Source organism: Phyllobates terribilis, unplaced genomic scaffold (genome assembly GCF_046119375.1).
Source record: "Phyllobates terribilis strain yellow unplaced genomic scaffold, ASM4611937v1 Scaffold_11__3_contigs__length_659146591, whole genome shotgun sequence".
NCBI lineage: Eukaryota > Metazoa > Chordata > Amphibia > Anura > Dendrobatidae > Phyllobates > Phyllobates terribilis.
The window spans coordinates 165,572,113-165,587,355 of NW_027362771.1; the positions used below are offsets into that span (position 1 = coordinate 165,572,113).

General features: G+C 49.3%; 1 protein-coding gene across 1 annotated transcript in view; it reads right to left on the minus strand.

Moving 5' to 3' along the window:
• Positions 1-15,243, minus strand: part of PTPRR (protein tyrosine phosphatase receptor type R) — a 315,415-nt gene that overhangs the window by 244,485 nt on the left and 55,687 nt on the right. Inside the window, exon 2 of the mRNA XM_073651783.1 lies at positions 12,542-12,846. Coding sequence (XP_073507884.1) covers positions 12,542-12,846 — 305 coding nt within the window. The remainder of the gene's footprint in view (positions 1-12,541; positions 12,847-15,243) is intronic.

Sequence of the window (15,243 nt, forward strand, 5' to 3'; positions counted from 1 at the left end):
GGAGCCCTTAGTTTAGGATTCCCACTATTACATCCAAAAACCTTAATTGGGTAGTCTATCTCTATACAGGGGTGTAAGGCCTGCGGTGGCAGAGGTTGCGACGGGGCCTGTAAAGGTGAGGGACCCGCCGATGACAACACAAACTTCAACTTCAGCTGAAGTGTATTGTGCTGCACTGATCTATCTGGTACATGCGTGGCAATACAGGCTGCCGGCCAATCAGAGACCAGCAGCTGACGTCGGCGTGCATGTGACTGGGGGCGCATAGCAGTGACATCATGCACCCCCGACGCTTGCTCACTAAAGACAGCTGCCGGCTTCAGAAGAGAACGCCATGTAGCGGGGAAGCGGAGGGAAGATGAGTATAATGGTCTATTTTTTTCTATGCATTCTATGCAAAGAATAGCGCCAGAACAGGGGACATATACCAGGATGGGGGATATATATACCAGGATAACAGACATATATACCAGGATGGGGGATATATATATAAAAGGATGGGGCCCAAGATAAGGGACATATATATCAGGATGCTGGATATATATACCAGGATAAGAGACATATATACCAGGATGCTGGATATATATACCAGGATAAGAGACATATATACCAGGATGCTGGATATATATACCAGGATAAGAGACATATATACCAGGATGGGGGATATATATATAAAAGGATGGGGCCCAAGATAAGGGACATATATACCAGGATGCTGGATATATATACCACGATAAGAGACATATATACCAGGATGGAGGATATATATACCAGGATGGGGGACATATATACCAGGATGTGGATATATATACCAGGATGGGGTCCAGGATAAGGTACATATATACCAGGATGGGGGATATATATACCAGGATAACAGACATATATACCAGGATGGGGGATATATATATAAAAGGATGGGGCCCAAGATAAGGGACATATATATCAGGTTGCTGGATATATATACCAGGATAAGAGACATATATACCAGGATGCTGGATATATATACAAGGATAAGAGACATATATACCAGGATGGGGGATATATATACCAGGATAAGAGACATATATACCAGGATGGGGGATATATATATAAAAGGATGGGGCCCAAGATAAGGGACATATATACCAGGATGCTGGATATATATACCACGATAAGAGACATATATACCAGGATGGAGGATATATATACCAGGATGGGGGACATATATACCAGGATGTGGATATATATACCAGGATGGGGTCCAGGATAAGGTACATATATACCAGGATGGGGGATATGTATACCAGGATAACAGACATATATACCAGGATGGGGGATATATATATAAAAGGATGGGGCCCAAGATAAGGGACATATATATCAGGTTGCTGGATATATATACCAGGATAAGAGACATATATACCAGGATGCTGGATATATATACCAGGATAAGAGACATATATACCAGGATGGGGGATATATATACCAGGATAAGAGACATATATACCAGGATGGGGGATATATATATAAAAGGATGGGGCCCAAGATAAGGGACATATATACCAGGATGCTGGATATATATACCAGGATAAGAGACATACATTCCAGGATGGGGGATATATATATATAAAAGGATGGGGCCCAAGATAAGGGACATATATATCAGGATGCTGGATATATATACCATGATAAGAGATATATATACCAGGATGGGGGATATATATACCAGGATGGGGGACATATATACCAGGATGTGGATATATATACCAGGATTGGGTCCAGGATAGGGTACATATATACCAGGATGGGGGATATATATACCAGGATAACAGACATATATACCAGGATGCTGGATATATATACCAGGATAAGAGACATACATTCCAGGATGGGGGATATATATATATAAAAGGATGGGGCCCAAGATAAGGGACATATATACCAGGATGCTGGATATATATACCACGATAAGAGATATATATACCAGGATGGGGGATATATATACCAGGATGGGGGACATATATACCAGGATGTGGATATATATACCAGGATTGGGTCCAGGATAGGGTACATATATACCAGGATGGGGAATATATATACCAGGACATATATACCAGAATGGAGGGCATATATATACCAGGACTGGGCCAGGATGAGGGATATATGTAGCGTCGGCGTCCCTGCCTCCTGCCAGACAGGGACGCCGTTCCCCTCACCTCTCCGCTCCATGCCCGGCGGCTTCCTCCCGCTCTGCTGGCAGCGCGCGCTGCTTCCCGGCCTCTGTGCTTAGGGCGCGCGCGCTCCCCCTCTCTTAAAGGGGCCGCGCGCCATCCTAAGGAGTCCCCGGCCAATGGCCGGAGGACATCACCGTATATAAGGCACCTCCTCCAAAATGGAGGTGCCCGAGCAATGTTGTTGCAAAGCCTTTCAACTCTGCTTCAGCCCTCAGGTCCCGTTACCAGTTACCTGCCAGATTCCTGCTTGATACCTTCCTGTTACCTGCCTAATATCTGCTTACCTGCTTGCAATCCTGTGGTCCGACAGTCTGCCTACCAGCACCTGCCAGTCTGTCTATGGATCAGTCCGTCTGCGGACCAGGAAGTACCTGTCAGATACCTGCCTGATACCTGCCTGCCTGTCCAGAGACTCCTGCCCGCTCACCTGGGAGCGCTCACCTGCTACCTGCCTGCTAGCCTACCTGGAGGCTCTGCCATCACTTGCCGTGACCACCTGCCTGTCCAGAGACTCTTGCCCGCTCGCCTTGGAGCGCTCACCTGCTACCGGCCTGCTAGCCTACCTGGAGGCTCTGCCGTCACTTGCCGTGACCACCTGCCTGTCCAGAGACTCTTGCCCGCTCACCTGGGATCGCTCACCTGCTACCTGCCTGCTAGCCTACCTGGAGGCTCTGCCATCGCTTGCCTGCTTGCAATCCTGTGGTCCGATAGTCTGCCTACCAGCACCTGCCAGTCTGTCTATGGATCAGTCCGTCTGCGGACCAGGAAGTACCTGTCAGATACCTGCCTGATACCTGCCTGCCTGTCCAGAGACTCCTGCCCGCTCACCTGGGAGCGCTCACCTGCTACCTGCCTGCTTGCCTACCTGGAGGTTCTGCCGTCACTTGCCGTGACCACCTGCCTGTCCAGAGACTCTTGCCCGCTCGCCTGGGAGCGCTCACCTGCCACCGGCCTGCTAGCCTACCTGGAGGCTCTGCCGTCACTTGCCGTGACCACCTGCCTGTCCAGAGACTCTTGCCCGCTCACCTGGGAGCGCTCACCTGCTACCTGCCTGCTAGCCTACCTGGAGGCTCTGCCGTCGCTTGCCGTGACCACCTGCCTGTCCAGAGACTCTTGCCCGCTCACCTGGGAGCGCTCACCTGCTACCTGCCTGCTAGCCTACCTGGAGGCTCTGCCGTCACTTGCCGTGACCACCTGCCTGTCCAGAGACTCTTGCCCGCTCACCTGGGAGCGCTCACCTGCTACCTGCCTGCTAGCCTATTTAGAGACTCTTATCCTGCTGTCACTTGCCGTGACCATCCGCCTGTCAAGAGACTGTCCCCGTCACTTGCCGTGACCTCCTGTCCTTCTACCCAGAGACTGTCCCCGTCACTTGCCGTGACCTCCTGTCCTTCTACCCAGAGACTGTCCCTGTCACTTGCCGTGACTACCTGCCCGCCTTCCCTGGGAGCCACCCGCTTCCTTACAAGGACTGCCGCCTTTGTATAGTTGCTCAGAGGTTCCACCTCCCAGACCCGTTACAGTTTGCTCGTGCCATGGAACCCGGTGGCACCCAAGCTCCCTCGCTCTCGGACCTATGTCATGAACTTTCCCGTCAGAGGTCCCAACAGGAGTCCATCCTGAGCCACCGGCGTAGTGTTAACTCCCGCCTAGACACACTGACTACCTCTTCGGGACCTGCTTCCAGTCGCACGACTCCTACCCCGGCAGCGTCGCTGCCCATCAATTCCATGGCATCTCTTCCCGGTCCCCGCCTCACCGCCCCTCCTCGTTTTGGCGGAGATCCCTGTCAGGCACGGGGCTTCATTAACCTGTGCACTCTGCACTTCGAACTGTTGGCACACCAGTTTTCCACCGACCGAGCCAAAGTAGCCTTCATCATGTCCCATCTCACGGGGGAGGCGCTGGCTTGGCTAAATCCTCTATGGGAGAGAGGAGACCCCCTGGTGTCCAACCTGCCAGCCTTTCTCACGGCTTTCCGGAAGGTCTTCGACGAACCAGGACGGAGGACCTCATCCGCCTCATCTCTGCTACGCCTCCGCCAAGGAAGTCTCACCGTGGGCCAATATGCCATACGGTTCCGTACCCTTGCTTCGGAGCTTGCCTGGGATAACGACGCCCTGGTGTCCGTCTTCTGGGAGGGTCTGTCCGGCCGTATTAAAGATGAACTTGCCGGTCGGGACATTCCTACCACTCTCAACGACTTAATTACACTTGCCACCCGGATTGACATCCGGTTCCAGGAGCGCACCAAAGAGGCCGCCCGTGAGAGGAGGTTTCCACGCCTTGCCCCTACCTTCCAGAGACCCGTCACTTCCTCCGTTACTCCCCCGGCGCACTCACCCGAGCCTATGCAGGTCGACCAGACCAAGATGGTCAAGACCCGTCAAGAATTACGCTGTGCCGAGGGGAGCTGCTTCTACTGTGGCAGTAAGGAGCACCGGATCCGTTCCTGCCCGGAGAGGTCGGGAAACGCCTGTGTCTAGGGTCGCTCAGAGAGGTCGCCCTAGACAGAAATAAACCCTCTCCATCTCTAATGCTGTCGGTCTCTATCATCTGCGGGGAGAACCGTTATTTTGAACTGGCTCAACTTGACTCTGGAGCTGCCGGAAATCTCATTTCTCAGTCCCTGGTAGAGAAATACCGCATTCCCACCAAACCTCTGGCTGTACCCTTATCTGTCGCCGCCGTGGATGGGGGCCTCTTACCTCATCCCATCCAACTCATCACCGAATCCATAACGCTGCAGGTGGGAATGCTGCACTCTGAGAGCATCTTCTTTCATGTTCTGCCTGGACTCTCTCACGCCCTCTTGCTAGGCCTACCATGGCTCCAGAGACACGCACCCGTGCTTGATTGGCAGACCGGAGAAGTTCTTCGCTGGGGCAGGACTGCCATAAGACTTGTTTAGTTCCCGTTCATCCTGCTCGTCCTTCTCCTACCCCAGCCAATCTACCCGGCCTACCGGTTCCCTATTGGCCTTTTGCGGACGTCTTTAATAAAAGAGAAGCAGAGACATTACCCCCTCATAGACCATACGACTGCCCAAATGACCTGATGCTCAGCGCTACTCCTCCCCGTGGGCGTATTTACCCTTTGTCCGCTGCTGAGACCCGGTCCATGTCTGAATATATTGAGGAGAATCTGGCCCGGGGATTTATCCGGAAATCTACCTCTCCGGCGGGAGCAGGCTTCTTCTTCGTCAAAAAGAAGGACGGCTCACTCCGTCCCTGTATAGACTATAGAGGCCTTAACCAGATCACAATGAAGAATAAATACCCCCTTCCGCTCATTCCTGAATTATTTGACTGTCTGAGGGGGGCTAGAATCTTCTCCAAGCTGGACCTCCGTGGGGCGTATAATCTGGTCCGTATCCGTCAGGGGGACGGGACGGTCACTATGAATACCTTGTAATGCCCTTCGGTCACTGTAACGCTCCCGCTATCTTTCAAGAGTTGGTCAATGACATCTTCCGTGACCTTCTCTACTCCTGCGTGGTGGTGTACCTGGATGACATCTTGGTCTTCTCTCCGGATCTTCTCACTCACCGGAGGGATGTTCGTCAGGTCCTGCTCAGGCTCAGGCAGAACCACCTCTACGCAAAATATGAGAAGTGCCTCTTTGAGCAGACCTTGCTTCCGTTTCTGGGCTACATAATCTCTCAGACCGGCCTACAAATGGACCCTGAGAAACTGTCTGCCATCCAGAAGTGGCCCCGACCAGAGGGGTTGAAGGCTATTCAGTGGTTCCTGGGCTTCGCCAACTACTACCACCTCTTCATTCCGCACTTCTCTTCCCGGACTGCCCCTATCTCGGCGCTCATCCGTAAGGGCGCTAATCCTAGAGAATGGCCGCCTGAAGCAGAGGAGGCCTTCCTTACTTTAAAACGAGCTTTTTCCTCCGCCCCTGTGCTGCATCGTCCGGACGGCAACAAACAATTCTTTCTAGAAGTCGACGCTTCCTCCTCCGGAGCCGGAGCAGTACTTACCCAAAAGTCGTCTTCCGGAAGAATGGTAACCTGCGGCTTCTTCTCCAAACTCTTCTCCTCATCTGAGCGCAACTATTCTATAGGAGACCGAGAATTGTTGGCCATTAAGCTGGCATTGGAGGAGTGGCGTTACCTGCTCGAGGGGGCTCTTCACCCGGTAATAATTTACATGGACCACAAGAACTTGGCTTACCTCCAGAGTGCCCAGAGACTTAACCCGCGCCAAGCCCGGTGATCCTTGTTCTTCGCCCGCTTTAATTTCATTCTACATTTTCGCCCGGCTGACAAAAATAATAATAATAATAATAATAATAGTTTATTTTTATAGCGCCAACATATTCCGCAGCACTTTACAAATTTTAGGGGGGACATATACAGACAATACAGAATAAGCATATCTCATATCGAAAGGAGTGAGGGCCCTGCTCGCAAGCTTACAGTCTATGAGGAAGTGGGGGAGACAAAAGGTAAAAAGTACATATATTGTATAATGCAGCCTTGATATACTGAATAGGATAAATAATAATACATGGACTGGTCGCCAGCCAGTATGTGTGCAGCCCTGACAGAGGCTTTTATGTGCATGGTTGGTTTGAACCCGAAGTTGAAGAAGATTTTAATATGGGGGAAAGCTGGGATGGACAGAGTGTGTTTAGGTGATACGCCAGTCTAAAGAAATGTGTTTTTAGGGTTCGCTTGAAACTGTGGGTATTGGGAATTAATCGAACTGTCCTGGGTAGTGCATTCCAGAGAATTGGCGCAGCACGCGAGAAATCTTGGAGACGGGAGTGGGAAGTTCGGATTATGGAGGATTTTAGTTTCAAGTCATTTGCAGAACGGAGGGCACGTGTAGGGTGGTAGACTGAGACAAGGGAGGAGATGTAGGGGGGTACTGAAGCATGGAGCGCTTTGTGGGTAAGCGTGATAAGTTTAAAACGAACTCTATATTGGATGGGCAACCAATGCAATGACTGGCACAGGGAAGAGGCATCTGAGTAGCGGTTGGCGAGGAATATGATCCTGGCTGCTGCGTTCAGGACGGATTGGAGAGGGGAGAGTTTAGTAAGAGGGAGACCGATTAGTAGAGCGTTGCAATAGTCAAGACGAGAATGAATAAGAGCGACAGTAAGAGTTTTTGCCGAGTCAAAGGTGAGAAAAGTCCTGATTCTTGAGATGTTTTTGAGGTGTAGATGACATGAACGAGCGAGTGATTTTATGTGAGGAGTGAAAGAAAGATCTGAATCAAAAATGACCCCAAGACAGCGGGCTTGTAGCTGGGGAGTAATGGTTGAGCCACAAACGGAGATGGCAATATCGGGCACAGGTAGGTTAGTGGAGGGAGGAAAGACGAGTAGTTCAGTTTTTGACAGATTCAGTTTTAGGTAGAGGGAGGACATAATGTTAGACACAGCAGAAAGACAATCACTGGTCTTTTGTAGTAATGCAGGGGTGATGTCCGGAGCAGAGGTGTATAATTGGGTGTCATCAGCATAGAGATGGTACTGAAAACCGAATCTACTGATTGTTTGTCCAATAGGAGCGGTGTATAAGGAGAAAAGAAGGGGGCCTAGGACTGATCCTTGAGGAACCCCGACAGTAAGAGGAAGTAGGGAGGAGGAGCCGGCAAAAGACACAGAGAAGGAGCGGTCAGAGAGATAAGAGGAGAACCAGGAGAGAACCGTGTCCTTGAGGCCAATAGTGCGGAGCATAGTGAGGAGGAGCTGGTGATCCACAGTGTCGAATGCTGCAGAGAGATCCAGGAGAATCAGCAGGGAGTAATGACCATTAGATTTAGCTGTTAGTAGATCATTAGAGACTTTAGTGAGGGCAGTTTCAGTAGAATATAAAGAGCGGAAACCAGATTGTAAAGGGTCAAGAAGAGAATTGTCTGAGAGATAGCGGATTAGACGGGAGTGGACCAGGCGTTCCAGGAGTTTAGAGATAAAGGGAAGATTGGAAACAGGTCTGTAGTTGGCCGTGCAGTTCTGGTCGAGGGATGGTTTTTTAAGTAATGGTTGTATGCTGGCGTGTTTAAAAGAAGAGGGAAAGATACCAGATGAGAGGGAAAGGTTGAAAATTTTAGTTAGGTGAGAGGTGACAGCTGGAGCAAGGGACTGAAGGAGATGTGAGGGAATAGGGTCGCTGGTGCAGGTGGTAGGGCGAGAAGATGCAAGGAGCCTGATCACTTCATCTTCCGTGACTGGTTCGAAGTCAGAAAATGAGCAAGATACAATGTGGCGGGGGGGAGCATGCATAACATTTGGGGATTGGGAGAAAATTTCCTGTCGGATATGGTCAATTTTTTCTTTGAAATAGTTAGCCAGATCGTCAGCGCTGAGGTCGGTGGTCGGGGCCTGTGCTGTTTGATTGAGGAGAGAATGAAACGTGTCAAAGAGTCGTTTAGGATTATTGGAAAGTGAGATGATGAGGTTGTTAAAGTAGGTTTGTTTGGAGAGGTGAAGGGCAGAGTTATATGTTTTCAGCATAAATTTATAGTGGAGGAAATCTTCGGGCAGATTTGATTTTCTCCACAGTCGTTCAGCGCACCTGGAGTACCTCTGGAGAAGACGTGTTTGAGGCGTGTGCCAGGGTTGTCGCCGTCTATGCCGAATTGTTCTTTGTGTAGGAGGTGCGGCTTCATCCAGGGCGCATAGCATTATTTTGTTATAATGCTTCAATGCAGAGTCGGGACATGAGAGGGAGGAGATTGGGGCCAATGATGATTGCAACCTTTTTATAAATTTCTGGGTGTTAATGGCGCGTAAATTTCTATAAGTGTGGACGGTGGGAGTGTCTTGAGTAGAGTCACAGTTCTTGACAGAGAATGAAAGAAGATTATGGTCAGAGAGTGGAAGGGGAGAGTTAGTAAAGTCATGTACTGAGCAAAGCCGGGAGAAGATCAGGTCCAATGTGTTCCCGTCCTCATGTGTAGGAGAATTAGCAAGCTGTGAAAGGCCGAAGGAGGAGGTTAATGATAAAAGATGCGTGGCAGATGGGGAAAGAGGATCGCCAATTGGGATGTTAAAGTCTCCCATGATTATCGTGGGGATGTCGCAGGATAGAAAATTTGTAAGCCAGGCAGCAAAGTGATCCAGGAATTGACGGGGGGGACCTGGGGGGCGATAGACAACCGCCACTCGCAGGGAGAAGGGCCGGTAGAGTCTGACTGTGTGGGCCTCAAAGGACGGGAAGATAAGGGAGGGTACAGGGGGGATAACCTGAAAAGTACATTTTGTTGAAAGAAGCAGACCAACACCTCCACCTGATCTGTTGTCAGGTCGCGGGGTATGAGAGAAATGTAGGCCACCATAGGAGAGAGCTGCAGCGGCGGTGGTGTCCGACTGCTGGATCCAGGTTTCAGTGAGAGCCAGAAGGTTGAGGGAATTAGAGAGGAAAAAGTCATGGATGTAAGAGAGTTTATTACGAGCTGAGCGCGCATTCCAAAGGGCACAGTTGAATGAGACAGAAGATATGCAGGGAATATTAATGAGATTAGCAGGGTTTCTGAATGTAACAGGGAAAGAGTTAGTGTTATTATTACTGGAGGGTCCTGGGTTGGGAGAAATATCACCTGCGACTAATAGAAGGAAGATACAGAGAGTGAGCAGATGATTGAGTGATTTGTGAGAGCGTTTCCTGCGTTGTATGGTGGGAATGATGCCTTATCCCGATCCGTTTTGGTCTCTGATCTTGAGGAGGAGCCTAAACACATCATCGACCCCGCCAAAGTAATGCAGGTGGCCCCCGTGAATCTAAATCGTCTTCCACCCGGTAAGACGTTCGTAACTGTTCCTGATCGTGAGAAGGTTCTACACTGGGGACACTCGTCCAAGCTAGCTGGCCACGCTGGTCAGAAAAAGACCCTCCAGCTTATTTCCCGGCATTACTGGTGGCCTACCCTGCACAAGGACGTAATAGACTTTGTTTCAGCCTGTGTGTCCTGCGCCCGCAACAAGGTTCCGAGACATCTGCCAGCCGGCCGTCTCCTTCCTCTTCCTGTACCTGCTGCCCCGTGGCAGCATATAGCTATGGACTTTATAACGGACCTCCCTGTCTCTGCCGGTTGTACGGTCATATGGGTGGTCGCTGACCGCTTTTCCAAAATGGCTCACTTTATTCCCCTGCCGGGTCTCCCGTCTGCATCAGAGTTAGCTAAAGACTTTATCCAACATGTCTTCCGTCTACACGGTCTTCCTCTCCACATCGTATCCGACCTAGGGGTTCAGTTCACCTCTCGTTTTTGGCGAGCCATGTGTAAACTGCTGGGGGTCACCTTGGACTTTTCTTCTGCATATCACCCACAGTCCAATGGCCAAGTAGAATGGATCAACCAAATTTTAACCAGTTACCTCCGGCACTTTGTTAATGCTCACCATTCCGACTGGGTGGATCTTTTACCGTGGGCCGAATTTTCTTACAATAATCACGAGAGCGAATCTTCCTCCAAATCCCCGTTTTTTGTAGTCTTCGGTCAGCATCCTCGGATCCCGTTTCCCGTCTCCACCTCGGTGGACAATCCGGCTGCGGAATCTCTCGTTAACGAATTTTCCTCCATTTGGGAAAGTACCAGATCCGCACTTCTTCAGTCATCCGAGCGGATGAAAAAACAGGCTGACATAAGACGCCTGGATCCACCACAATTCCGTCCTGGAGATAAGGTCTGGCTCTCGTCCAAGTATGTCCGGCTCAAGATTCCTTCCTACAAGTTAGGGCCTCGGTTCATCGACCCACTGGAAGTTATCAAACAAATCAACCCGGTGGCCTATAAATTGAAACTCCCAGCCAACTTGCGGATTCCTAACTCCTTCCATGTATCTCTACTCAAACCCGTGGTACTTAACTCTTTTTCCAAGTCTACAGGTACGCCTCCTGCTCCGGTTTCCGCTGAAAACGAGTTTGAGGTAGAGAACATTCTGGCCACCAAAAGAGTAACAGGAAAGTCCTTTTTTCTAGTGGTTTGGAAGGGGTTTGGTCCTGAGGAGAGAACATGGGAGCCCCGGGAGAACATCCATGCCCCGCTCATCCTTGATAAATTTCTCTCTGGCCTAAAAAAGGGGGGGCCTAAAGGGGGGGGTACTGTAGCGTTGGCGTCCCTGCCTCCTGCCAGACAGGGACGCCGTTCCCCTCACCTCTCCGCTCCGTGCCCGGCAGCTTCCTCCTGCTCTGCTGGCAGCGCGCGCTTCTTCCCGGCCTCTGTGCTTAGGGCGCGCGTGCGCGCGCTCCCCCTCTCTTAAAGGGGCCGCGCGCGCCATCCTAAGGAGTCCCCGGCCAATGGCCGGAGGACCTCACCATATATAAGGCACCTCCTCCAAAATGGAGGTGCCCGAGCAATGTTGCTGCAAAGCCTTTCAACTCTGCTTCAGCCCTCAGGTCCCGTTACCAGTTACCTGCCAGTCACCTGCCAGATTCCTGCTTGATACCTGCCTGATATCTGCTTACCTGCTTGCAATCCTGTGGTCCGACAGTCTGCCTACCAGCACCTGCCAGTCTGTCTATGGATCAGTCCGTCTGCGGACCAGGAAGTACCTGTCAGATACCTGCCTGATACCTGCCTGCCTGTCCAGAGACTCTTGCCCGCTCACCAGGGAGCGCTCACCTGCTACCTGCCTGCTAGCCTACCTGGAGGCTCTGCCGTCACTTGCCGTGACCACCTGCCTGTCCAGAGACTCTTGCCCGCTCGCCTGGGAGCGCTCACCTGCTACCGGCCTGCTAGCCTACCTGGAGGCTCTGCCGTCACTTGCCGTGACCACCTGCCTGTCCAGAGACTCTTGCCCGCTCACCTGGGAGCGCTCACCTGCTACCTGCCTGCTAGCCTACCTGGAGGCTCTGCCGTCGCTTGCCATGACCACCTGCCTGTCTAGAGACTCTTGCCCGCTCACCTGGGAGCACTCACCTGCTACCTGCCTGCTAGCCTATTTAGAGACTCTTATCCTGCTGTCACTTGCCGTGACCATCCGCCTGTCAAGAGACTGTCCCCATCACTTGCCGTGACCTCCTGTCCTTCTACCCAGAGACTGTCCCCGTCACTTGCCGTGACCTCCTGTCCTTCTACCCAGAGACTGTCCCTGTCACTTGCCGTGACTACCTGCCCGCCTTCCCTGGGAGCCACCCGCTTCCTTACAAGGACTGCCCCCTTTGTATAGTTGCTCAGAGGTTCCACCTCCCAGACCCGTTACAATATATATATAGCAAGATGGGGGGAAACTGGTCCAAATCTTTCACCGGGGCCCATCGGACTTTAGTTATGCCACTGCCTCTGTAAATATCTAATTTTAATATATTTGACTAGTTTTTAGATTTTTAACTCACTCAAATATTATAGTCATTATAAATCACTTACCACTAAAATTACATTTGACTGTGGAACAGGAAGGTTTTCCACTTCAACATCTGTATCTTCTGAGGCCAACAGATTAAGTGGCTGGTCATGAGTTGAACGAAGGAAAGCTGATTTTACAAACATGGGATGAATATATTTACTTATTTTCAAGTGGGATGAAGAAGGAAAACTGTGTTCAGGCATCTTCTGTCTTTCTAGATCTAAACTCTTTTCAATACTTTGCACATGACTGTAAACAAATCTGGGTTTCCCGGTCCTTTTCTCCCGGACTGCCAATAGATGATCATTATCTCCAGAGAAGCACTCTGTTGGGATAGGAAAAGAAATCAATGAAAGTTTGTGTATGAACATATATTTAAGTAGAAAACTGAAGAAAAAACACTGAGCGATATAAATCGAACAAGATATCTGCTACATTTTCAAGCCTATATACATTATTATCTCAGATATTTGAAAAATAACCCCCATTTTGTCATGCTAATGTTCCTGTAGATTGAAAGTCATTTGCTCAAAATCTTCCAATACTGGTATGGAAATAGTATGGAAAATGTAACAGATTTATTATAATTGTAGTCATGAGGAGGCAGAATATCACAAGTTTGGATCTCAGTTTAGGAGATGGTAACATTGTAATATTCAAATAAATACTGAATTTACTAATCTTGACTGCTTTCATCTGAAAAACATTGGCATAGATTTAATATTCAAATTGAGCCACAAATTGTATTCACTGCACATTTATTAGGTGTTTCAGACACTTTTGAGCCTTACTAGACAAGGGAGAGTAGCTTTATAGAGAAAGGGATTTTTTTGCAGAGAAAGGATGTGACCTAAAAGGCTCAAATTTGCAAAACAATTTTGGAGCAAAAAAAAACATCTCAAATAAACCAACCTAGAGGTGGTATAAAGTCAGACAAAGTTGTCTGAAGATGCTTTACAGTTCAGGGAAAACTACTGTGATAAGTTTGGTCCATCTACTATAATTCTAAGATGCCTGCATTTAAAGGGAATGTATAAACTCATTCTACCCTCTCCAAACTGATTATGTGTGTGTAGATAAGAACACAAGTAAACCCATACCTTTATTAAACTAAAAAGCTGATCTGCTACAAAGAAATCAACTTCAGAAGTAATATGCAAATGAGGATGGCAGTGCTCTGATGGGAATGGAGCACTTCCACTGCCTTGATTTCTGGCTCAATTTCAGTCTACCTCCACCATAACATTGGTAACTGACAATAACCTAGTGGAGGGAATATTTAGTCTGAGACTGGAGCCCAAGCTGAGACCATGGAAGTGCTCCGTCCTGCCTTTCATCTTCATTTGCATTGCATATATGCATTCGCATATTACTTCAAAATTAAGTTTATTAAGGTGTTTGTACCAGAATTCTAAAACACCATAATAAGTTGCAATATTTTTGTGAAACTCAAAAGATGAGCAAAAATATTGACATTTGGCATTACACACACGTTCTAACTAGTGACACCAATATAGAATCCTAGAATGTTAGAGTTGGAGGGGACCTCCAGGGTCATCGTGTCCAACCCCCTGTTCAATGCAGGATTCACTAAACCATCTCAGACAGATGTCTGTCCAGTCTCTGTTTGAAGACTTCCATTGAAGAACTCACCACCTCTCGTGGCAGATGTGGACATATAGACATAGCCTGTTAAATTCATGATACTTTATGGTACTCTAGTGGCTTAATTTACTCTAGAATTGTACTCCAGTGCCCAGGTAACAGATGTGCCTAATTCACTAAGCAGAGTGTGCCACTTAAAGGGGTTGTCTAGGTTTGGCACTTTATGTGTCTGTAGACTTGTGTATCCTCACATTACGTGCTGTTAGGATACTCCGGTGCCTGGGGCAGGCAGTCATGCATACTCCCGGCCACACTTTGATTAGACAAGTACGGTCTCTCTTAATCCACTTGTATCAATTGATGTCGCACACACATATCCAGGAGTATGCATTGAGCGGGGCTGTACACGTCTATTCATATTGTATTGCTGGGAGTATTCATATCGTGTGATGCAGCAGACATCCCTTTAATGGTTCAGTGTGTTTTGAATGACCATGTACCTTCCCCTTTAACTGACTGGTCACATGACCGTGACATCACACAGGTCCTTATGCACACAGAAGGTCCTATCTGTGGGTGGGTGTGTGTGTGTGCTGCAGTATATATAAACCCTGTGTGTTCCTATGTGGGTGTGTTCCGGTGTGTAGGAGTTCCTGTTTGTTGGGAGCTCCTGTGTGGGCACCGTGTGAGAGGCACGAGGCTGTTCCCTGTGTGTGAGGGGAACACCGCTCGTGTGAGGCCTGGTGAGGCCTGGTGGACTCCTGGGAGGTGAAGCCTGGATCCCTGTGTGAGATTATGGGGGATGCCAGTAAGCCTCGGAGTGCCACACAAGTGTCCTGAAGGGTGAAGCCTGGGTATGATATGTGTAATATGCCAGTAAGCCTTAAAGGGAGTGACGGCTGGAGACCACGTGTGGTAAGCCGTAGAGCCACAGTGGTGGCGTATGAAAAGGACTATCACAGCTGAAGTCGGCAAAGGTAATACTCGTGTGTTATGGACATTTAAATGGACATTGTTTTAGTATTTCCTTGCGGAAGGCTGTAATTAGAGCCAAGTGGGCCGGTCTGCCACTTGGGCTCGTGGACTTTATCAGTGTGTCGGCGGGCCACGGAGTTGG